The 24,399-nt window shown below is 28.1% G+C and overlaps 2 protein-coding genes across 3 annotated transcripts in view; both read left to right on the top strand.

Moving 5' to 3' along the window:
• The window catches only part of pkaap (A-kinase anchoring protein pkaap), a 50,893-nt gene extending 49,098 nt beyond the window's left edge, over positions 1-1,795 (top strand). Inside the window, exon 14 of the mRNA XM_067281395.1 lies at positions 925-1,795. The gene's annotated coding sequence lies outside the window, so the exon portion shown is untranslated. The remainder of the gene's footprint in view (positions 1-924) is intronic.
• A 10,344-nt stretch (positions 1,796-12,139) lies between these two features.
• LOC136984426 (scoloptoxin SSD14-like) overlaps positions 12,140-24,399 on the top strand; it is a 54,618-nt gene continuing 42,358 nt past the window's right edge. The window contains exon 1 of one of the 2 annotated variants that reach the window (XM_067281396.1): positions 12,140-12,368. In XM_067281396.1, the coding sequence (XP_067137497.1) occupies positions 12,268-12,368 (101 nt within the window). In that variant the 5' untranslated portion in view covers positions 12,140-12,267. Of the gene's footprint in view, positions 12,369-17,625; positions 17,769-24,399 lie in introns of those variants that run through there. The other variant, XM_067281397.1, reaches the window with a different exon arrangement.

Here is a 24,399-nt window from a genome sequence, read left to right as displayed (position 1 = left end):
AACAGCTAAATTTTATTAGTGTTGTTTTTTAATTTTCATTGAAGAATATAATTTACTTGTAATTTATATTTCTGTTTGGAGAAGAATTCTTCATTTGTGGCAGCCATTTGAAATTGTTCTCAGTACTTCATGAATTCAATCTTTTACTTTAATAAAGATCTATTTGCTAACCACTTAAGTATTTTACTGTGGATAATTTATGAAATTTATTTTGGAATTTGCTTTTTGAATAAATTCAATGTAGCATAGAGAAGCAATTTTGTGATATATTTAAATTCATGACATTTATTTTGATCATTATCACAGCCTCATATATTGTTCAAATAATGATTTAAACAAGTAATATGAACTTAAATATATTACAGAATTTCATCCCTTATTGTACTGCTTTGTACTTTGTATCTGAATAAAAAATTTTCTATTTCTCATTTATTTCCATATATAAAACTCTCCAAAACTTGAACTGGCTATTTTTTGGTTCATTCATATTTGAGTTTTAGAAGTATAACTGTAGTAATAGTAATAATAATATGTTTAATTAAGCACTAACATTTTATTCAAGAGTTGGGCTATGTAGAGGTTAGTTAACGCTTACTAAAACCTGTTTGGGGAATTCATTAACCTATGAAAGATTGAAACTTTGCATATAAGATGCAGGATGGTTTTTTTTTGATTTTTAAGCCTTTGTTTTGAACAAAAGTTGCATTTTATGTACCATAAAATACAGCAATAAAAATCCTTAAAGTGATGTAAAAAAAGTTTAATCCGTCTAATGCAAATATACAAATATTTCAGAATCTGAAACACTTCAAGTCCCAAGCACTTCAGATAAAGGATTCTCAATCTGTATTTAAATGATAAATTTTATATTTCTGTAACATACATCTATTGTATATTAATTTCATTACTTTAAATAAATTTCAGGAAGCCAGAGATGTGATGATATTTAGAAGATGGATAATGATTTTGGTGAATTGAAAAATTAAATTTTCCATATTTATTAGCATCTGCCTTTCTTTTTTGTGATATGAGGTAGGCATAAATAAATGTTTGATTACTGGTTGTTTTTCAAGAAGACAACTATAAAAGTACAAATAGTTCATTTGTGAATTTAAGACAAGGTCACAAATTATGTAAAAAGAAAAAATGTTAAATGTGATTTGCAAGCTTTATTGAATATTGGAATGTTGTCAATAATCTCCCTCCAGTTTCAGTGGATTTTAAATACTGGGTTTTTATATTTTGGATACTCATTACAACAAAATAAATGTCAAATACAGTTGTTCTGATGCATCTAGGCTATTTAAAACAAGTGCAATTTATAGGTGACCTATGTTTTTTTTAATGTATTATACTACTAGAATGTACAGTACATATGATTGTTAGTCAACAAAAACCATATGAGAAATTTATTTTAGTTTTTTAATTTACTTTAATAAAAAGATAATGCTATGCATTATAATAAAATTCTGTAATTAATTTATCATATTCCAGATTTAAATTAGCAATATGAAAGGCATTTTCATTTTATTTAAAGTTTTGTTTATTATACAGATGTAAACTATTATTGATGTTCATAAATAAAATATTAAGTTTATGCTATATTTTTATGTATATATTGAATGATCGAATTCAAAATTATTTGTTTTGAAAGGTCACTCTAAAAGTTTTTGTTTTATTAAATTACTTTACTACATCTATAAAATATAAACTCTCAAATGCTAATTTTTAAAATGATTAACTCAATTATTATAAAAATTTATCTAGTACATAAAAATGCCACTCCTGGTATTTTTAAAAATATTTTCTTGTTCAAATCAATTGATTAAATTAACTTTAAGAATTTAAGAAACACAAAATACAATATTTTAAGATTTTATCAATATTGAATATTGTACAAGGTAGCTTCAAAAAGTTCCCAGAATTGGTTTATTACTCAAAAGTATGTGTACAATTGACAAATCAAGCAATGTGTCACCTTCAAAGTATTGTCCTTTGGCAACTACACACTTTTTCCAATGCTGGTATAGCTGCTGAAAACATTCTTGGAAGCTGTCTCGCAACAGTGCCTGCAACACAGATGTTGCTCTCTGTATAACCTCATCTGCATCTTTCAATCAGGGAAGGGGTAGAAATTGCATGAGGTCCACCGTGAGCATTTGTGGCACCATGTGTTGGCAAACATGGTGCATGTTCAATTGATCATGCAGGATGGAATGACAACTTTTAACCGAAATTCTGCTGTCTTGGTGATCTGCTCCATTGACTACTGGCTGTCTGACCTCATAATCTCACATACAACCAACACTTTCTCCTCAGATGTTGACGTTGATGGACAACCACTTTGCAAATCAAATAATGATACACACATTCATCCCTCTTAAAAGCGTTTTTTTGCCTGTCATAAACTTGAGAATGCTTCGTGGAAGATTCAACATAGGCGTCCTGAAACATCTTCAAGGTCTAAGGTTTTTTTCCGATAACACACAAAATTTGATATTTGTACATTGTTCTTCCACAGACATTTTTGCCAGACTGTTTTATGTCTCACTAACATGACCTTCAGTGAATGGTAACTGTTGTCGTCATTGCAATGAGTACAGATTTGTTTGAACATATTCCTCTATTTCTGACATGTTTAGCTAATACATGTTCCCTTTTTCATTGCCTTTAACTGACTAACCAGCATAATTCTGGGAACTTTTTGAAGCTGCCTTGTATAATCTATGTTAAAAATTTCATATAAATTATATTCAATGAAACAAATTTAATCTGAAATATATGAGATGCATTTTTAAATTAAGGTCCATTTTGAAATAAGAAAAAACACCATGAAAGATGAAAATAATTTATTTTAGCTGAAAAAGATGTATACATTTTTATTGTTTTTTTTTTGCATAGTCACCATAGACTTCCACACATTTTTGATATTATGTTACCAGTTTCCTTATTTCATTGTCAAAGAAGTCTGCCACCAATGTCTTGAACCATTCAGTAAAAATGTTTTTCAGTTTGTTGTCATTTTCAAATTCCTTTGATGAAAGCCATTTCTTTAAATTCAAAAACAGTTGAGAGTCACTTGGCACAAGATTAGGGGAAAAAGCAGGTGGTCAAAACTTGATGTTTGACCCCACACTGCATTTTGAACTGTTCAAATGTTTCAGCAATTTTTCTGAGAAATTTTTGGCCACTTGCCTTAGTCCTGATCTTGTGCTAAGTGACTACCACCTGTTTTTGCACTTAAAGAAATGGCTTTCATCAAAGAGATTTGAAAATGACAATGAACTGAAAAACATTTTTACTGAATGGTTCAAGACATTGGTGGCAGACTTCTTTACAATGAAATAAGTATACTGGTGACACAATATTAAAAGTGTATGGAAGTCAATGGTGACTATTTGGAAAAGTGATGGAAATGTATACATTTTTTTTTTTTTTGCTATAATAAATTATTTTTATCTTTCATGTTTTTTTCTTATTTCGAAATGGACTTTATTGATACAAATATGAGGCATGTTTTTAATTTCTGAATGAAAGTCATAATTGACTGAGTGAAAACATTAATCAATCATGCATATGGTTTTATAAAACAAAAATAATTTAAAATTAGTACATATATCGACAGTTAATATCAGGGTTCAGTCAAGCTGAATTTAAATTATAGCAAATGCTGTTTTAAGATTAATTTTTACTTAATACATCATTTAATTGATTTTTTTAAAGTGTCAAGTAGTAGTAATTGAAAATATGAATTTCTTTTATTATTCTTAATAAGTATAATTATTTTTTACTTTAATTACATGAATAACTCATGATAACTGCAAATATTATTAAAGATTATTTTTGAAAAATTATGTATAATTTTATAATTTTTTGATTTCAAAATGCTTCTAAATTCAGAAATTGAAAGTAAAATATTTTTATTTAAATTTCTGTAGTGACAATTATTTATTTAATGATGCATACTTACAATAAAATTTTTGAGAATTCATTGTTACAGGATTCTAAAATCTTTAAACTGTATTTAAAAATTGAAAACGATCTTAAAAATATTGTTAATAAGTTTTTTCAGAGCTAAAGATGTTATGATTTACACCATTAAAACCATTATCAGAATTTTTATATTTAATAAGTTTATACTAAATTCCTTATAATATATCTTTAATTATATCTTAATAAGCAAAATAAATAGAAACTTTTAGAGTAGCCTTTCTTTTATGGAAGAAAAAAATACATATATATATATATAATTTTAAAATTCTAAATTATTTTTTAAAGTAATATAATAAATAATTTTAGCATTGAAATAGAATCTGTATTGATTATACTAATTTTTTATTTTGTAGAAAAACAAATTTAAAAAAATCAAATATAATAATGGGTTTATTGTTAACATATCAATTGCATATTGGAAAATTATTTCTATTTTACTGAATTGTAGTTGTCAGTTCTGATACTCCGTTAACAGCAATAAAATTTTAGTGGGATTTAAGACAGTTATTCTTGCATATATGTATACTTGTGCAATTTATCTTGTAAATAATGATTACTTAATTATAAAAATGTGTATATAGTGTATGTTTCTGATGCATTTGTAAATAATATGTAATCATCCATTAATTAATATTTAATATAAAATAAAAAGTATGAACAGTTAGACTGTCATAAACCATTTTAATATGTATTTATTTTTTATTTTCATACAGTCTTACAAATAATGAATTTTAAATTAATATAAATTAACCGTTAATAATAATTGAAGTGATTAGTAAATATATCATAAATACTAACTTATATTTATCAGCATATATGGCAAATAATTTTCAATTCAAAATTTGATTTATGAGTTAGACTTATACTTACTATATTAATTAATCTCCAAACATAAGGTAGGATATAGCATGATAGAACTATCTGATTTATTGCATATTTATTCACATATAGTATACAGTAGCTTATGGCAAAAGCAAGTAATAAAGTCACATCACTTTCATTCAGATACTACGCTTAATATCTTAGAATATATTTATAATTCATACCAAAAGATACTGGCAACTGGATCTATGTTAAGACATCAACAATTGCTACAAATCTTCAATGCCTGCATATGTAGATTGTAATCTTTGTTTTTAAATTCAAAATTTCAAAAGAAATCATAAATTTACACTGAAACATTTAATTTATTGATTAAATTCCAAAATTCTTTTATCTACATGAATCAACAATCAAATCTATAAATTGAATTTGTCTTCATAATAGCACTGGACAACAAAACTAAAATAATATTTTGTCAGACATGGTATTGAGTGTGAACCTAACTATTTTTCAAAATAAAAATTTAAGTATTAGTTTTTCTTCTTCATATCATGTTTCTGAGTATCATACTATTATATTTTTATAAAATGGAAAAATGTCCTGATGAGACTACTATGGTGAATTTAAATAGAAATTCAATAACTATATTTTTGGTGACATATTACAATTTTAAATATGACTTCAAAGGTTGTGCATTATTCCGTAGTAGTTTCCTGCTTTGATTTCTCAAAAAGTTCTTTGTAATATTGTTAACAGATTGTCATGCATGAATTTCTACTTCAGTCAATTGTGAAATTGTTCTTCCTTTGTCCATTGTTAATTCCTTTATCTGAGAATGTACTGGTTTTTCCTGATTTCATTTACATTCAGCTTCAGAAATTTATTCAGTTACATATACATATATACATTAATTCAATTACAATTACAATTTGATCCATTGCTTGTCAAAATTTTTCATCAGACCAAAATTACAGCAAATGTACAAAATTAATTCAATAGTTCATATACAATATTATTATTTACTGGGATAAGCGACACTTTTTAATCACTATTTTGTACCATGATTGTTCTTTCCTGAATCAGCCTATTTTCGATCAGCTGCTAACAAATTATATCAATTGTGTTACAATGAAACTGCTAGTAGTCAATTTAACTTCCTCAATAGTATAGTCAATTTGCCATTTTAGTCAATAAATAAAAATTTTCGTATTTTACACTATCGTGTATGGACTGCTACATTTAGTGAGCGTCAAAATCCTTCCAAAGAACGCAGGAGACTGTTTTAAAGAATGGAAAATGTTGCAAAGCACATTTAGTGCGAAGAACTTTATATTTATTTGGATACTTATATGTTTACGAATATAATTATATTATAATTATCTGAACAACGTAATTATTTTAATAATAATAGTAACATACAAAGAACATATGTATTGGGAGGATTTTGATGTAGACATAAATTTATATCATATTTGTGGAAAAAATACACTTCAGTAATCAGTGTAACTTCCTTTGGCCTTTAATGCCTTCCTAATGCGATCGGGCATAGAAATAATAATAATAATCATGCGATGTTATTTTGTTCCACTCATCCTGTACACGTTCTCATAATTGGTGGATGCTTTTCGGCAGAGCTGCATAGACAAGCGACGTTTAAGAAGGTACCAGATGTACAATTGGGTTGAGATCGATTAAGGCAACCACTCAAGCAGGCTAATATTTTGATCATGAAGCCAGGACATTGCTCTCCTGGATGTATGTTTTGGATCATTATCTTGCTGATAAATTAGAGTTCCTATCAATGTGGTAATAATCAACAGATTGTAATAAATAATTTTCAAGTATCCCAGTGTAAATAATGCTATCCATTACATTAGGTATAGAACATAGCGTTCCAAGCCCAAAATAGGTAATACAGTCCCAGGCTATAAGACTACTACCATCAAATTTCAACGTTTGTACTTCTCGCTCAGTTATAGACTTCATCGATGTAGCACATACCCATTTTCGCCCATCTGAACCAACTACATTAATTTTGGATTCATCTGACTATACAATCCTCTTCCAATCTTTATAGCGTTTGGCAAAATTAAGACGTTACTGTTTATATAATTTGGTAAGTTTAGGCTTCTTGGGCTTAACTCTTGCTTTCAAATTGTTACGTTTTAGGTATATGCCGATAGTTGGAGTACTCACTTCTATTCCTAAGCCATGTTTCAATTCCTTCTTATGATGATGTATCGCAACGTCCACTCGTTATCAAACGTTTGTTTTGGCGCTCAACGTTTTCTTCCTGCCAGCTCTTAAATTTTCGTAATATGGTAACTCACTATTTTTTATTCTAGATGAACGTCCAACAGCAACTTCTAATGTTGTTTTCTCGAGAGAGAGACTTTTCTTTAGCAGGTCCACAATACAGTTTCTTCTCACTGGAAAGTTTCATGACGACGCATATCAGGCAGCAACTCACTTGCATATTTATACGTCAATATCTCATAAATATGCATGAAATTACATTGATGTTATAACAAATCAATTTACGCGTCAAAATCCCAATGCAACAAGCAGAATATATACACGATATATATTTTTAAAATGTGAAAATTATTTCAATGTTTTGCTATTATATGAATATTGTAATAATATTGCAGCTGATTTATTTCCTTTACTTTTGCATATCAAATAGTTTTTGCTATTTTTCTATAGTACAGTACGTAGGAACTTTGGGAGGATTTTGACGCTTAGTGTATTTTCGAACATCAAAGTTGGCATGTGGAAATTAAGGACGTGAAAGATATTCGATTGTATTTTTGGATTCTGCATAAAAATATTTAAGAAACACAAAATTTTACTTGACAAATATAACTGTGTGTATATCTATAATCCATTTCTATGACATTCTTAAGAACATTTTTTTATTTCTTTACATAAGAATTTTTAAAATTTATTAGTACAGAAAATTAGGAAATATTCATTAGCTGGATTAATCAAAGTTTTAACAGAATAAATCATAAAATTTATTATTATTAGTAGTAGTAGTAGTAGTATTAATATACTTTTTGGTTTACAAACACTTAAAAATAAATCTAAAAACATTTTCGTTCTCATTCATTCATTCATTCATTGTTTTTAGATTGATCGATATTACCAGTGAAAATATAATCTTTAGTCAATGTTTTGTTTCAGATATCACAATAAATGCTTCTAATTTAAGTTGGTCTTTAAAATTAAATATTTTAAAATTATGTTTATATTTAAAAAACAGATTACTTAAAACGATGGAGTCGGATTAATTTCCAATCTTACGTAATTGTATTGCGTAAAAATACACAAAAATTCAAAATTTCTTTCCTTTCCGACTTACGGAGGATAAGCAACTTCCAAATTCTAAAACATTACGTTAATAATGAAATAAAGTTAAAAAGGTAAAAGACAAACCAACTTTGCAGAGAGAAAACACTTTAATTACTTTGACATGTCTCCTAAATCCATTTTGCCAGTAACGTTGCCCTCTTCAGTAGGGTTATTTTGTACAACATCTCAGTTCATAGTTAACACCATTATACATAAAGATCTGCAAGCAGCTACCAAGAAGAAAGCATCTGGACATCGCCTCACATCTGCACACAAACAGAACCGAAAGACTAACGCGAGGAAGCTCTACGAGAGGGATCTGACTGGAGGAAAAAGCGAGTACATGGCCACCCTAGATGAAGCATATATGTATATATATACACCTTGATTACTGCAATCGAAAAATTCTGTACGTGCAGCCCGGACGTAGCCCAGTGCCAGAAGAATGGCTTGTCAAATGTACTGTACAGTATCTAACAGGCTGAACTGTAATTCTTGTTGAGTTAACTGTCAATAAAGATTTTTTTTAATGTCTTCATTTCGTTTTTACAATCTGATATATTATACAGGATGAATCAAAAGACCCTTGCACCCTTTTCTTTTTAAAAATACTGAAGATATATGAATTACTTTCCTGACTGTTATGTATTGATATAACAGAGGGAAAGTATGGCGATCGGCAAAAAAATGAATCCCAAGATTTTTACATTTTTAGACTCAAGGGACCTTGAAACTTCGAGAAATGCAAAAAAAAACAAAAAAATTCGGGGATTTTTCTGTATGTATGGATGTATGTGTGGGGGGGCACGATTTTTTTCAGCCTCTTTGAAGCTTAATTCCTGTGCATTTTGTCACAATTTTCTGAAATTTTGCAGGCAAGGTTTTTTATTAGAAGGATTTATGCTATTAAATTTTGCTGGTTAAAAGTCGAGAGGATGAGCAGATAAGGGGGGGGTCGCGCGTATCTCCAGTAGGATCAGACTTAATGACGAATTTACTCGTTATTAGCATTTACAACTTTTTTATAAAACTCGTCCCTACTCTCAAAATTAAGCCTTTTGCCATTTTATAATAGTTAAAACTATAAAAAATTTTAAAAATAAAATACAGATGTTGTGACCAAATGTTGCCAGGAAAGTTAAGCAACTTGTTGCTGGATGTTTTTGTTGACCTGTACTGTACAGTACATGGAGAATCGGATGGGACCATTTTGTTGACCTTAAAAATGATTTTCAAGTTTCATTATGTTGTAACTTTTTAATTAGCAAATATAACGTAAAAATTCGAATGACAAAATTAAACGTCACCATTTTCTAGATTCAAATAGCCTAAATACATTTAGGACTGCATAATTTGTAACTTTAAATTTATGAAGAATAATAATAGTGACCTTAAAAAACCACGTAAAACGAAATAAAAATGTATTCTATATTAATTAAAAAAGAAATCTGTTACGGACTGATGATAAACGAATCTTCATAAGTGAAAAGATTAAAACACTTTTAGTTTTTATCCAAAGAAAATTACATTTACATTATCTCCTGTGCGATTAATTCTTACTGTTTATTTTCGATAAAATTTTGATATCTGTGTAAGAGAGAGTTAGATTCCTGGACCTGGATAATTTTTCGATTCCGTTTATATACATAAGGTTATCCATAAATATTCCTTCCGATTTTAAATTAAATGCGTTATAGCTTCATGGGGCCTAGGCGAATTTGAATTAGGGGGCCCCATGTACAGTGTTGACTTAGACGTTTTTCTTCGGGGGGAATTTTTTTGGAAAAATATTTTCTTAAAAGATTGGTTTGGGTCCCACCTGTTAGTAAAGGCCCCAGGCAATTGAACCTTTTTGTCAATGGGATAATGTGCCACTAGTTTACGTGCTTTGACAAAAACTATATGAAAGAAGACCCCTCAAAATTTGTGTTTTTGTGGTATCTCAGGAAAAGCTAAACGGGTTATTATTCTTTATCGATTTTACAGTGACAGGAATCATCTACTCTGTCAGCCTGCTCTGTGATGATTACTGCATGGTTGGAGGAGGACAATCCAAAATTGCTTTGTAAGCAAGACGGTAAAACACCGCATTTCCACAATGATGATAGATCGTACTTTAATTAACCAATATCTTTTTCAGGATTAGATTTGGATCGGGCATGGAGATTCTATGGAATGATTGACAGATCGTCTGATATGACGTCATTCGAATTCTTTATGTAGGGGTTTTGTAAAGAATAATATTTTAGTTTTTTTAGTGGTAATGACGCTGAAAGAGTCGGATCAGACTGGTGATATTTCATTTAAAAAATTCGGTCGAGAGTTACTTTCTATAAGTAACATTCAGTTTCATTTTTATTATTATAAACGCAGTTTTTCTACAAACTTCACTTAATTTTATCTTATATCAATTATTAAATTTCTTTTAATTATTTAATTCTTCTTTGTAAACAGAAAACTTGTTATGTTTGTGATTCTACACGTTCGCAAAACGCATTTCCTCGAATATCTAAATATACTTCTATGAATAATGGTCTGCATTCGCACGAATCTTTGTTTACGCATGTATTTCAGAATGCAACCCACATGTATATCACTATTGAAATAGCCTATATAAAATCTCAATTTAGTGCCACCATTTGTTTGCTTCTGAAATTAGCAATAAATCGAGTATAGAGCCAAACTGAAGCGGCTCAAACTATATCGGTTATGTATTGTAATGGGGTTCGAACACAAGTTTGAGTTTAGAATTCGAAAGTCACGTAGTTTGGAGATAACAATGTCGTTTAGTAATCGTTTCGTTAATGATGCTTTCAAGTTTGTTTTTGTTAACATTATTTCCATTGTCGGCATCAAAAGGATTTTTTTTTTTCACATAACTATCGTGAGTTTGTCAGGCCCACATATAGCGTAATAGGGGGACTGGACACGAGTTATATAGCTTGATGCCTTTACTGTCTCAGCCAAAAGAGTGATTTAATTTTTTCGGTTTCTAGAAGTTACTTTATATTTCCTTATATTTATACATGTAATGTAATGATAGACAACACGAGGTATGTTTACGGAGCACCGGAGTGCGATATGTGAAATTTCTATAGGGAGAATGATCACTCGGTTTATGTACTGGAAGCTTACATTAATATCTCATTTTACTATTGGGGAACTAGTGGCACAGAGACCATAGTAGTAGTACTGCTGCAGTGGGAAAAGATTTACAAATAGCCTACATGTAACAATTTTTTGAATCTCTAAAGCCTGCATGAAACACAAAAAGGACACAACTAAGCAATTCTTTACACAAAAAGAGATCATCCACGTATGTTTAGCCTAAACACGTATGTTTATCCTAAACATAGACAGCTATATGTTTATCTTAAGCTGTCTTAAATATTGCTATCCACCTGTCAAGCAGTAGGCAAAGGAACAAAGGAAAAGGAAAGAGCGTTATCCAAAAGTAAAACAAAATGGCAGCTGATCGTATATACAGTACAGTACTCCATGCGGTATCGTACAATTTAGACGTCACAAATGATGATTACACAGTTACATCCATAAATCAACTTTGCAGTACGTGTAAACTCAAAATTGCAGTTTTATAAAATTGTAACATTTTCGACACACTAGTTTGACAAGAGAGGTGGAAGAAACTGTCTCTTGTTGGGACAATTTCATTTCTACAGAGCTGAGGATGCGAAAGGGAAAAATCCCTCTTCAAATCACACTTTACACAGTACAATATTCATATCAACGATATTAAATATTTGTATATTGAGCACATATGACCGAGAAGAAAGTTAACAGACGAAATAATTATATCCATTCCATCGATTAACTTATAAAATATTACTTTCGGCTATAATTGTAATATTAAAAAAATAATAAAATGCTCGAAAATAAATAATTATAAATAATTTATTTTGAATTTAACTTTCTCCGAAGCGACTTCAAACGAGTAAATACAAATATACTGTTGTTGCTATGGAAACAGGAAGCGTGGCATGACGAAAAAAAGTATTACAAGTTAGTCGGAAACAAGGAAGATGTAAAGGAAAAGGATTTAACTTTGTTTAAAAAGTATAAGAATAATTATTTTAAAAAATGAGTCAACAAGCTTCTTATACACAGTTAAATACTTTTAATACAGAGTTATATGCGTTTGATAGAAATGATCAATTCAATCCATTGATTACGCAAAAAAGGTAAATTAAAAATTTCTTTCCTGCATCATTTCACCTTTTAATACTTTTCTATGAAATATATTTTACTGTAAATATCATTTTATAACTTGAATTCAAATTATAAATTAAACATAAAAGAAATTCAACTTTCCTAATACCTTAATTAATATAAATTCAATGAAGCAATGTCAATGATTTCATATTATTATACATTAAAAGATTATTTTAATGATAATACAAATACATATCAAAAAAATAATTATTATTTATCATACACACACTGAATCAAGAAATTTATATGATTCTTACTGAATTGGTATTGGAAAAAGGCAAAAATTTCCAAGTCAGTGTTGTTGTTGTGCAATACAATTAAGTGTATATTTAATTTTCAAATTTTTTTTAATTAAATTATCTGCTATAAATTATAAATAGTAGTGATAAATGCCTGAAAATAAACTTTTTTTCATATTTCTGAGAGATGGAGAATCAAAATTTTTAAAATTTTGTGATGATTTAAATTTCTACATTTTCTAACAATCTAATCTGTCTTTAATGATTTAGCATTTCTTAAAAGTTCTGTAGTTTTTTATTTATTGCTTATGTATTTGTGTATTATGCATAAATATATAACCATAATATAATATATATATATATATTATATATAATATAATATATATATTATAATATATATATATATATATAATAATATATAATATTATATATAATATAATATATAATATATATATATATATATATATGCATATGTATATAATTTTAATAAGTTATTTTTTAAAAAGATACATTTAACAGTAATATAGTAAAGAAAACAATATTTTATAAGCATTATTGCAATCCTTATGGAATATGTTTTCTTTACTTAGAAAATTAAATGTAGGGTGAGAAATTGATCTTATAACTTTTTAAATATGCACCAGATTATTTTGCAAATTTAAAATTTACAATTAAAAAGCTTACAAATTTTACAATTTAAAGCTTTTTAAATGGTATTTATAGTTATATGAATATAATTTAAAATTACAAAAAAAAAATCTACCAAATTTTATATTTTAGTACAACATGATAGTATGCTTCTTTACATTTTAAATATTAAATATCTATGAGAATTTTTTTATAGTTATAATATCAATTATATTACCAATGCAATTTGATTTAAGTTTTATTCTTAACATTCTTAATATAAAAACAAAAAATAAACTTTTTGATTTTATCTTAAAAAGGAGAATTTGATTTAAACAGATATAAAAACTTTAGAATTATAATTTTGAATAAACTGTACACTTATAATAAAACTATGTATTAATTGTTAATCTGAATGTTTTTTAATACTAAGGCTAGGTTTTACTATAATTAATGTTCATATCTTTAAGATACAGTAAGCTTTTGTTAATTTAAGGTTGGATATGGATAATTTATTCCTCACAGACATTAGACATCAATGCATTAGAAAATTACTATATATCACTTGCATTAATTTGAAATTTTTATCCTCTTGGATAATTCAAACTAAAAGTGTGCATTACAAATAATGCTTGTTATAAGCATGAAAGAGATAGCTTGACCAAATGGCATGATAGTTAACATAGCTAGCAATCCAATCTATATAATATAATCGAGACGAGTTGATAATAATAATAATAATAATAATCAGCGCAGAGCCCAAACAGTTAGGAATTGAAAGTTGAAATTTGGTACACAGTTAGGGTACGTCACGAGAACGCACACTAAGAAGGGATTTTTCAAAATTCCTCCCCGCGGGGGAGAGGGACAGGATTAAGTCTTAACACTTCCATCAACGATGGAAGTGTTACGTAACAATGGTGATAATGGTGTTACGTAACAATGGACGTGCAAGATGCAGGTGCAGTTTTTTTCATTTTTGCGGGAAATCGAACATATTTTTAGACCTATCTAAAAATTCTGTAATTAGTCTGGAAACAGGGGAACCCAATTCTTGCATTCTGTGAAAAGGTTGACTATAATGTAATAATCTTAATTTTCGCTATTGTTACTTTTGCCCGAGCAACGCTGGGCCTATCTGCTAGTTCCAATATAATTGAAATTACTGTCTTGAAATTGTAAATATGAAATAACTCTATAATTAGATTAGATCAGACTACATGGAGAACAAAAAAATTTTAAGATAGTATTCTGTATAAAAAATATTGAATTTGGTAAATAAGAATATATGTTTGGTTTTTTTTTGTTTTTAAGATATATATCAATAATAAAACAAATACAATAATATAAATATTGAAATTTAAACAAATTAAGTTATTAATGAAAATATTCTGTTTTTATATGTTATTTATATTCAAGTTTGAAGCTTTTATATTTCTTATTAGATTTGGTTTCCGAAAAAATTTATGTAATGGGATTTCCAACCTGTGACCTTTCTATCCATTCTAAAAAAATGGATATTACTAATTAAGAGATAATTTGGACTGCTTAAAATCTCAGAGCTGTAATTTTTTTTTTCTTTGCTATTTGTTATGAAAAACTACAGATACAATGTGTTCATTTTCTAAAAAATTACTACTAGTTTGCATATATGGTGACTGAACAAGGAGAATTGTTTCCACTAACAACTTCTGGTATTACATACCAGCTATCAATACTTTTTATGCTGTCTGTTGGTATGACACCATACCAACCATGTATACTGGTGCATTCTGGCTGAAAAACAGTCTTAGTTATATATATATATATATAACTACCAGTATATTATGTATTTGTTATAATGCTATTTTGAATGATTCTACAATTGTTAATAAATGTTTTGATATCTTCACTTTGATATAACTCTTCCGTAATATTGATATAAATTTTGAAGCTATTAATATCACTCAAATGATGTAACAAATGAAGATGTAAACATATTACAACAAATATAGAGATTTTATATATTTGTATGTTTGCCAAGTGTGAGCAGTACATAAAAGAAACTGTTTTTAATTTTATATAAAATATAAAAATGCTTATGTTTCATATGTACTATATGGTAATGCAAACAAACTTAGAGACATTGGCAGAAGCCTTGAGAAGAGTTGTCTTTTTTTGTAAGGACTCAGCTCTGTAGAATTGGCTTACTTAAAGATAGGTATGCTGTATCTGTAAAGCACTGAAGCTTTTGCAGTGTCCAGTGTGCTTCAATCTGAAGGAGAAAGTGTTATTTTTGTGCCATACTGTAACCATATCCACAGCAGGTCTCCAAGGTAAACACCTTGGAGACCTGCTGTGGATATGATTACAGAACAATCAACAGGACAATGTAGATAAGGGAAGTCTGCAAGACTTGACTTACCTGTTAACTTCAAAACAGGTATTGACTCAGAGGATTGGGCCCATTGGACTGGGGTCCAAAGTGAGTGCAGCACTGAACAGATACTAGGGGAGACTTTCTCTCTTTAGTATGTTCAGTTAAGCCTAGACCAATGTCAGAACCTTTCCGTGGAATGCCTCAACTACTCCACACTGTTTTGATGATGTATGAAACCATTTCAGCTGGAAATTAATAACCAACTCAGAAATGGCACCTGATCTCCAGACCAAGCCAGAGATTAAAAGCCAATATATGCCATTTTATTTCATTTAAAAATTTTTATTGAAAGTGAAAGTTATAGACAGACAAAATTCTGTTCAGGGGTATAAGACATTTTTTCTTCAACTTCTAGGCATAGGTGTAAACTTGCATAAAATCATCTTAAATGCAGAACATATCCCCTCCATTGTACAGGACTCTGCTGTACTACTGTTTTTTTTTTTTTTTTTTTTCACAGAAATAGCTTCAGTTTTATAAAAGATGTAAATATTATCTAAAATTTAGATGATTAACATTTATTGAAATTATCTGAAATTTCAAAATCCTTTTTTTCTTCTAAACAAAATATGATGGATTACAAGTAAAACATAGAGAATAATTAAGTAAACATAGAGAAGTATTAGCTACTTAATTAACAGAATGAACTAGATAATTATTATTTATGAGAAAATTTTATTTAAATAACAATAAAACTATACTCATTTAATAATCTAATTATAAATATACTAAACTAGTTATTAATTTACACTTGTTCTTAGGAGCTTTCCTAAGGACAGTTATTTCAGAATTGTTTAACTTCACGAATTTAATATTATCATGACAAATAAATGGGTTAATGTTACCTATGGTAGCGAACATTGCGGCTCGTCTCTGAAACAGTGGGGATGCACGTTCTAACCTAATCTAACCTAACCTATTCTAATAATTTGGTTGGCAATAATTATGGTAATTTATTAGAATAGGTTAGGTTAGAACATGCATCCCCACTATTTCAGAGACGAGCCGCCACATGCAATATCATTGGTAATATTAACCAATAAATGTTTTCAGCCAGTACATGTCTCAGTATATCCAAAGTTAGAAGTCTCATGCTGATATAATGTCAGGAGACTATTGATGTCTTAAAATATAAAAATATTAAATTTGTTATTTGATTTCTAATTTGAATCTAAATATAATTTTTTTTTTTTTTTAGAAACTATAATTTACAAATCAGCTTAAATTTTATAAGTAATATACTGCTTTTTTTTTATAAGTAGTGTATTTATAAATGAGTACTTTAAGATGATTGAATTGGAAAGACAGCTTCTTTAGATCTAACTTAACAAAAGAACATTCTAAAGATTATTTTGGATGTTACATAATTTTTAATTAAATTTTCTAATTCTTAATAAACACTGATGGTTGAATTCTTGGAATAAATTATGCAATGTGATGTAATTTACTAATGTGAAAGATTTCTAATTAAACAACTTATAATACAAGAAAATAAAATTATCTAAAGTCTACAAGCAAATTTAAATATTTGCTTGTAGTCTTTAAATGTTTTTGAATATTTCTATATTGTATTGAAATTTTCAATATTTGTAAAAATATATTCAATATTTATCAAAAGTTGTACTTTTGCATTAGGTTTAAAATAAAACTAATTATAGACACATATTTATACAGACTATGTCTGTGTAATGTCTGTGTAATTTCTGTTAGTAATTATCTTAATTTAAAAATTAATTCAAGTAAACTTACCCTTAATTTCTCCAATGGCTTGATTACATCTGTTCTTTGCTACTAGAATTACGTTTTATTTAAAATAAAAATAATTTCTTATTTTCCTGAGTGCAATGTTGGAAATGATAATGATTGTTCAGAATTTTAGGACTTTTGACTTCTCTATCAACAAGATAGCTTATCAGATATGAAACAATACGTAAAGCTTTTTATTTTAAAAGTTCTCCGATTAACTTAGTTATAGGCAGCATCATGACTGAAAAAACTCGTTTAATTCATAGACCAAAGTCAAGTAATTCTTCCAACAATTATGGCAGTATTAAATACGAAAAGTTGGAAACGGTCATTCCGAGGTATGTTCAAAACTATTTTTTTAAATCACTGATAACTTATGATTTGGTCGTTCAGTATTACTCATTTCTTGTGCAATGAACAGAAATTCGGAACAGATTACAAAAACTTTAAAATCATTCCGTTGGATTTTATTTAATATTTTGACGTTTTAGTATTTACATAGGTCTATTACGATGTTCAAAAAGTTTACAAATAATAATGATATTTATCAAACCCAGCAAAATGCGTACTCCTGCACTCGCAGGAGAAAAACGCAAGGGGTTTTTAATATGCGATGAAATATTCACATTGAATAGCATTAAAGGAACATAGTAAAATAATAATAATAATAATATATAGGCCTATATAAAGGTTCCTACAGTATCGTTTTTCCATTTTTTGTTTTGAATAAATTAAATACGTAGAATATTTCTTTATTAATACAAAGTAGTCTTAAAGACATTTTTTATTAGTAATAATAGCATAAATTTATAGGGGAAGGAACCACTAGGGACCCTCCGGACCTGGGGAAAAATTTCCAGCTTCACCCTGTTCGACGGCTTTGTGTATATGAACTTACGCATATACAGTACTTGGAATATAACATATACTATACCACGTATATAAGTTAAATTATGTGGACGTAATTTTTGTTGAATCAATTTAAAGAGAAATTACGAAGTTAATAGTTTCAAAATAAAGTGTGCGAAGCTGAATAGAGTTAATTTATTAGATTATTTTAAATATTTTGGACTAAAATATTTTAGACCAAAATATATAAAATGTAACTTTTAATATATTAAGAAAATGAAAAAAAATGCCTTAATTTTACTTTCATAGTATAATTTCGATTTTTTTCCTTCATTTTGAAATATGTGTAATGGTGTTTTAACATAGAATGTTAATCTCGTGAATGTTACTAATTTTGTTATTAATGGCGTATGATTTGCAGTTTAAGGAGGTTTTTAAATTTGATATATGTAACTCTTACAAATATTTACGTTTATATCGGACTTAATAACAATCAATAATAATAATAATGGAAAAATGAAAAGCAGTGTAAAAGTTTCTGTTATTATTTTAACTTTTAGAGATTTTGTTAAAATTTATTTTTAAAGCAGATCTAAATAGAATTAAAATACATGTTTAAAGATGGAATATTAAATACTCATTAATAATGCTACACACCGGGTAACAAATATTAAATGTAATCGTTTTCGTTTAAAACCGAACGTTTGTGTTAATATAATTTTTTATAAATTGTTTGATAACATTAATTTAAAAAATTAGCTCAAAAATTATATTTTTAAACCAGTAACTTCTTTGTGAAAAAATTCGAATTTAATGCGTTTTTTTTTAAGTATGGGTCGAACCGTGCTTCCTCTCCTTCAGACAATTCAGATTTGGCTCATATAATTGAAGTGTACTGTACAGAAAATTTCGTACGAGTTAAAGGATAAAATTATTTCGTTTTATAAAATAATATATTTAATTTTTTGCGAATAGTTAAAAAATGCGACAAATACTAGTTATTCAAATATATTTTTTAGAAATATAATCTGAAAAAAATGTAACCCTTTTGCTAGTACAGAATAATAACGGATATTATGAGTATAAATGCTTCATATAACAGGAGATGGTATTTGAGAGTAAATATTCGAAACTCCTAACCCTTCCCCATCTCTCCCCACTATTTAAATATTTGTAGCGACGTTTAACTTTCGAAAAGAAAAATGCACAATAATCATCATATAAACATGTACATTTTTACAATATGACGGATCATGTTATTAAAAAGTACAGTACAGGTATTCGTGCATGACGTTTTTAAATTGTTTAAAAGCTATCATTTTTACAGCATGATGAGCCAAGATACGATCAACTCCTATCAACAGATTGTGCTTTGATCTTAAATTAAACAAAGCACGCCGCAGATTATATTAAGGATAAAATCTAGTTTTTAGTTGTGATTTTTTTTTTAAAAAGTGATGTAAGTTAAGACTAGATTAATTACACTTAGACGTATTTCATCGGGAATAGCCGCAAAATTTTTCAACATATTAAGTTAAAATCGATCCAGTCTATTCACTGACACTGTTTTGGCTGCTTTTTTTTACGTATTAGCTTACAATTCCAGTGATTGACCGTGGCAGTCATTCACTGGTAGCTGGTCTTGGTCAAGTCACCCGATTACATTCTCGTGGATTATAATTATAATTTTAAATTATGTTGAAAAGTTATATATAATAGCTCTAGCTCAATAAACAGATTAACAGATATTATATAAGTATTTTTATTATAAAACATTACTGTAATATATAGTATGTATAGGCCTACTAAATAATGGATAATCTCGTTTTAATGAAAAACTATTACTTGGACTTAATTTTAAATTTAACAAATTTAATTAAATTCAATTACTATCATGCTACTCAAAAATATGATTTTCGTTTTTTGAAGTAATATTTATATGCGTATTTTCAGATGATTCCGTTTAGTAGGCTATAATTCGAAATGTTTAACAGACGAAAACAGTTTAATATTAAAGTATTTAATACATTCTTATGGGTTTTTCTGAATAATATGCCGAAAAGTATGAATAAGTAAAATGTTCATTGGTTGTTCGTAACACCTGTCATCGATAATATCAGAAAACTAGAAAACCGACGGAATAGATTACGTGACTCACTCGTTACTCCGAAACGCCCCATCTAACATCCCGCTTTTGACATTTTTATGATATGATATATTACTTTGCTTAATTGTGTATACAGTATATCATATTTTATAAATGTGTTACAATATAATCTTATGTTACTTAATATATCCAGGAAGTATAAATGTTACTTTAATTTTCTTTTGTAGTTTATAAGATAGCCTATTATTCTCTATCTATTAGTTAGGTTATCTATTTGACATCGATATAACTTTTGCTTTAGAATTGTGGGTATTTTATTCTTCTAATGAACGTCTCTATAAAAGAGATACTGTCGAATTAACAAAATATTCTTAGATACAAACACAACTTGTCGATTTTAAAGTTCAATTAAATGAATATACTGTAAAACTCACCTTCGGGGTATACAATTTCTGATCACATAAGTGAGATGGTCACCTAGATGAGGTTATGGAATTATAAAAAATTTGACATAGGGAACCGTAATTAGAATACCGTACTGACTCATACTAAAAATTTAATGCAGATTATAAAAGCAAACAAAAAACAAATAAAATAAAAATTTACACAATACTATGTTTTGCAATATACAGAAATTCAAATTTTCATGCAAGATAATGTCTTAGGCTAACACTGACTAATAGAATATTGAAATTATAGCATATGTACTGTTCAGTGAATGCAACCTATTCGCAATAAGCTTCATTCAAGATTAAACAGAGTCGGTATAGTTTATGAAATTTAGTAGGTTTTGTTTAATTAAATACTTAATTTTAACAGGAAAATGTAGAAAAAAATTATCAGTCACTAGATATGCGGAAGTGTCCAAGTAAACAAGCGTTGGAAAAAATATTAATAATTACACTGTCTTTTATACCAAGCTCCTTGATTTTATGTGTTTCTTCAGTAAGTGTTGCAATGACATATCAGTGACAGACAGATCAACACTGATTTACAGTTATATTTTTACAAAATACAATCAAATTTTGTATAAAATTAACGAACAAATATATAATTGCCTTCTTACTAAATTCTCAAGATTAATTTGCCCTGTGTAAATAAAGATTATTTTTATTTGAATGTCATCTGTGGGAGGGACCCGGCAAACTTCCAAAACTATAGCAACAATTACAAACCTCAGTTCCATTTAAATTGCTTTAAATAATACGTTGCGTTTAGAAATGTTTGGTTTTTCTATTCTGTCGGCCAGGTAAACGGGGTTAAATATCAATTTAGGGCACTCCTATCTTGGCCAATTAAGTGAACTGGCCAGTGGCCACCAAGATGGAACTTGATTTATGTTAAAACGTACGCAGATTTACGTGGAAATTTTAAAGGTGGCCATAAAGCGAGATTGTACTGTATATTGTGTTTGTACTAATGCAATATGATGATTAATTGATTTTTTAAAAAAACAGTTATGAAATTGTTGATTTACAAATCTAACAATATTGAAATAAATTCGATGGATAGGAACTTTTTAACAATGTGTGTAAGCAACAATTTTAACAAGATCTAAGAAATTAGCTAAATTGATAATGTTTAAGGATGATCAATGAGACTACTGATAATGTTCACTCTCAAAGTTTTTATCAAAAACGACGGTTGTATATTATTTTTAAATCAGATAAGTTTTTGAATATTATTGTTTTTATTAAGCTCTACCTACTGTATCTTTATTATTTACTGTAAACAATAAATAGGAAATAAATTTAAAAATCTTCGAATTCGGTATTTTATTATCTTATGCATGTTTTATTTCCGAAAGAATAATTGTTTCAGTTATTTTTTTCCTGAAAGAATTTAAAAATAGATGTTTATAGTTTCACTCTGTTAAGAATTGAAAAGATAATTGGATATTATCGTATCAACTGTATTTGCAATTTTTTTTTTTTAAACCTTGACTTTTAATAAAAACATTTTCTATTGTATTTTATAATGGATAAAATTTTATTACAGAGAATTCCGTAATAAAATAATAATTATTAGACTGAAAGTTTATATTTACAATTTATATTTTTCGTGTAGTTTTTATCAGTCTGTAATAATTATAATTAAGAATATTTTTATTTCGAAATTATTAATGTGTGCCACAACTAAATTTTAGAAATATCTCAAAAGCATTTTAAAAGTTTGTTTGTTAATTTTTAATACAATATTTAAATTTTATCTTTAGTTTTTAAAACAAAAATTTCATTCATTAGACATTCCTTTTTGGAATCATCAGTGTGTTACTGTTTAAAAAATTATTTACAGTTATGATTAAGTTTAAATGATTACTTATCGAATTAATATATACAGTAATCATTTTATTACAAAGCTCAATATATATTATTCACTTCAAATCATCCTTTAGTTGTTCGTTTGTGCGATAAGATAATATGACTAACAATTGAAGTCTTTTACATTTATATTGGTTGATAGTCTAATGTTATAAGTTGTATTTCTATTGAGTCTTTATTCGTGACTTCGTAATAAAACGCTAAAACGCAATGAAAAACTGATACTAACTTACAGTAGTCTTAGCCTTATTTAATATATATATATAATTTTTAATGCATTTCCTGAAACATTTTTAATAGGCTAAAGTTTAAATGTCTTACGTGATTGCGTAAATGTAGCTAAAGATATTGAAAGTGAAATAAATCGCAACTAAAGTCCTATAAAATTGGCTGAGTTAATATATTAAATTAGATGTTTAAATCTAGAAAATTATTTAAATTTATTAACGATTATAAAACGATAACCGAATTATTGAAATTCGAAAATTTCAGTTTCTCTGTCTCATCGTCTTGAACCCCTTCCAATTGTTTACCAAACTAAGATTTCCGGGTTACATCTGGTCTGCGAAGATATTTGATACATCAGTTATAAATGATAGATCTAGGCCTATTTTGGTTTATACGAAATATACAAAATATTTGTGGTCCGCAAATTAAGCGAATATGCTTTAATTAGAATAAGCGCAAAAAGGATGATTGAAAAAAAAAAATAGATGATCAGGTAATAAGCGAAAGGATGATTGAAAAAGACGGATGATAAATCGAAATTGTATGATACGTTACGTGCCAGATGATTTCTTCCTACGTGCCACGCGCTTACGTTCCAGGTTCTCCACCCCTGTTCTAAGCTATTTGTTGATCTCAGATATAACGTAGGAAACGACGGTTCTTAAACGTTATTGGAATCTTTGCTTGATCTTGTAATTAACAATTATTTTTTAGGACCGTTATGTTTTTAACCTGCGCTAAGACGGCCGGATGGTCAAACGATTAAAGTGACAGCCTATCGCTCTGAGGGACCCGGGAACGAATCCGGACGGATTGAAATGCCCTAGGAATTTTTCGGGAGATAGTCCCGAATATGCCCTCATCCCTCGACACTCGGCCGTCCCAAACCGAAACAATTTTGGGCTCGGTTAAAAGGCACTCTTAGTGCCTGTATGGTGGATATTGAATAGGGTGAAAATAAGAAATATGAAATTAAGAAACTTTCGAATCTGCGATTATAATATGTAATCTAAAATAATATATATTGGATTTTTTACTGGACTTTTAAACACTTTTTCTTTCTTTCTTTCTTTCTTTTCGTTGAGAATTGAGTATTTTAAAAATAAAATAAAAATATGCCAATATCAGTTTTAAATATATAATTATATATATTTTTCTTAGTTATAAAGCTGTTTTTATCCTGAGAATGGGCGCGCATAAATTTTCTTAATAACTTATATAAAGTTAGGTTAAAATATACGTGAGTAAGTGGACAATTCTAGCTCATTAAATAAAAATTAACATTTTGTTTTTCATCAGGGATGCGAGAAAGTATTTTTTAAAATTCAAGAAATTCCGGCAGCTGGAAAGATTAATCATCACTGAACTAAACGACATTACCCCCCTTTTTTTTTCCTGGAACTATTTAACTATTTATCAATAGTTACATTTCACCTACTTTTATTCAAAAACCGGATCAAATCT

This window comes from Centruroides vittatus, unplaced genomic scaffold (assembly GCF_030686945.1).
Source record: "Centruroides vittatus isolate TY-2023 unplaced genomic scaffold, ASM3068694v2 contig_918, whole genome shotgun sequence".
Taxonomy (NCBI): Eukaryota; Metazoa; Arthropoda; class Arachnida; order Scorpiones; family Buthidae; genus Centruroides; species Centruroides vittatus.
Note: the sequence above shows the minus strand (reverse complement) of the source record. Positions and strands in the feature narration are given on the sequence as shown.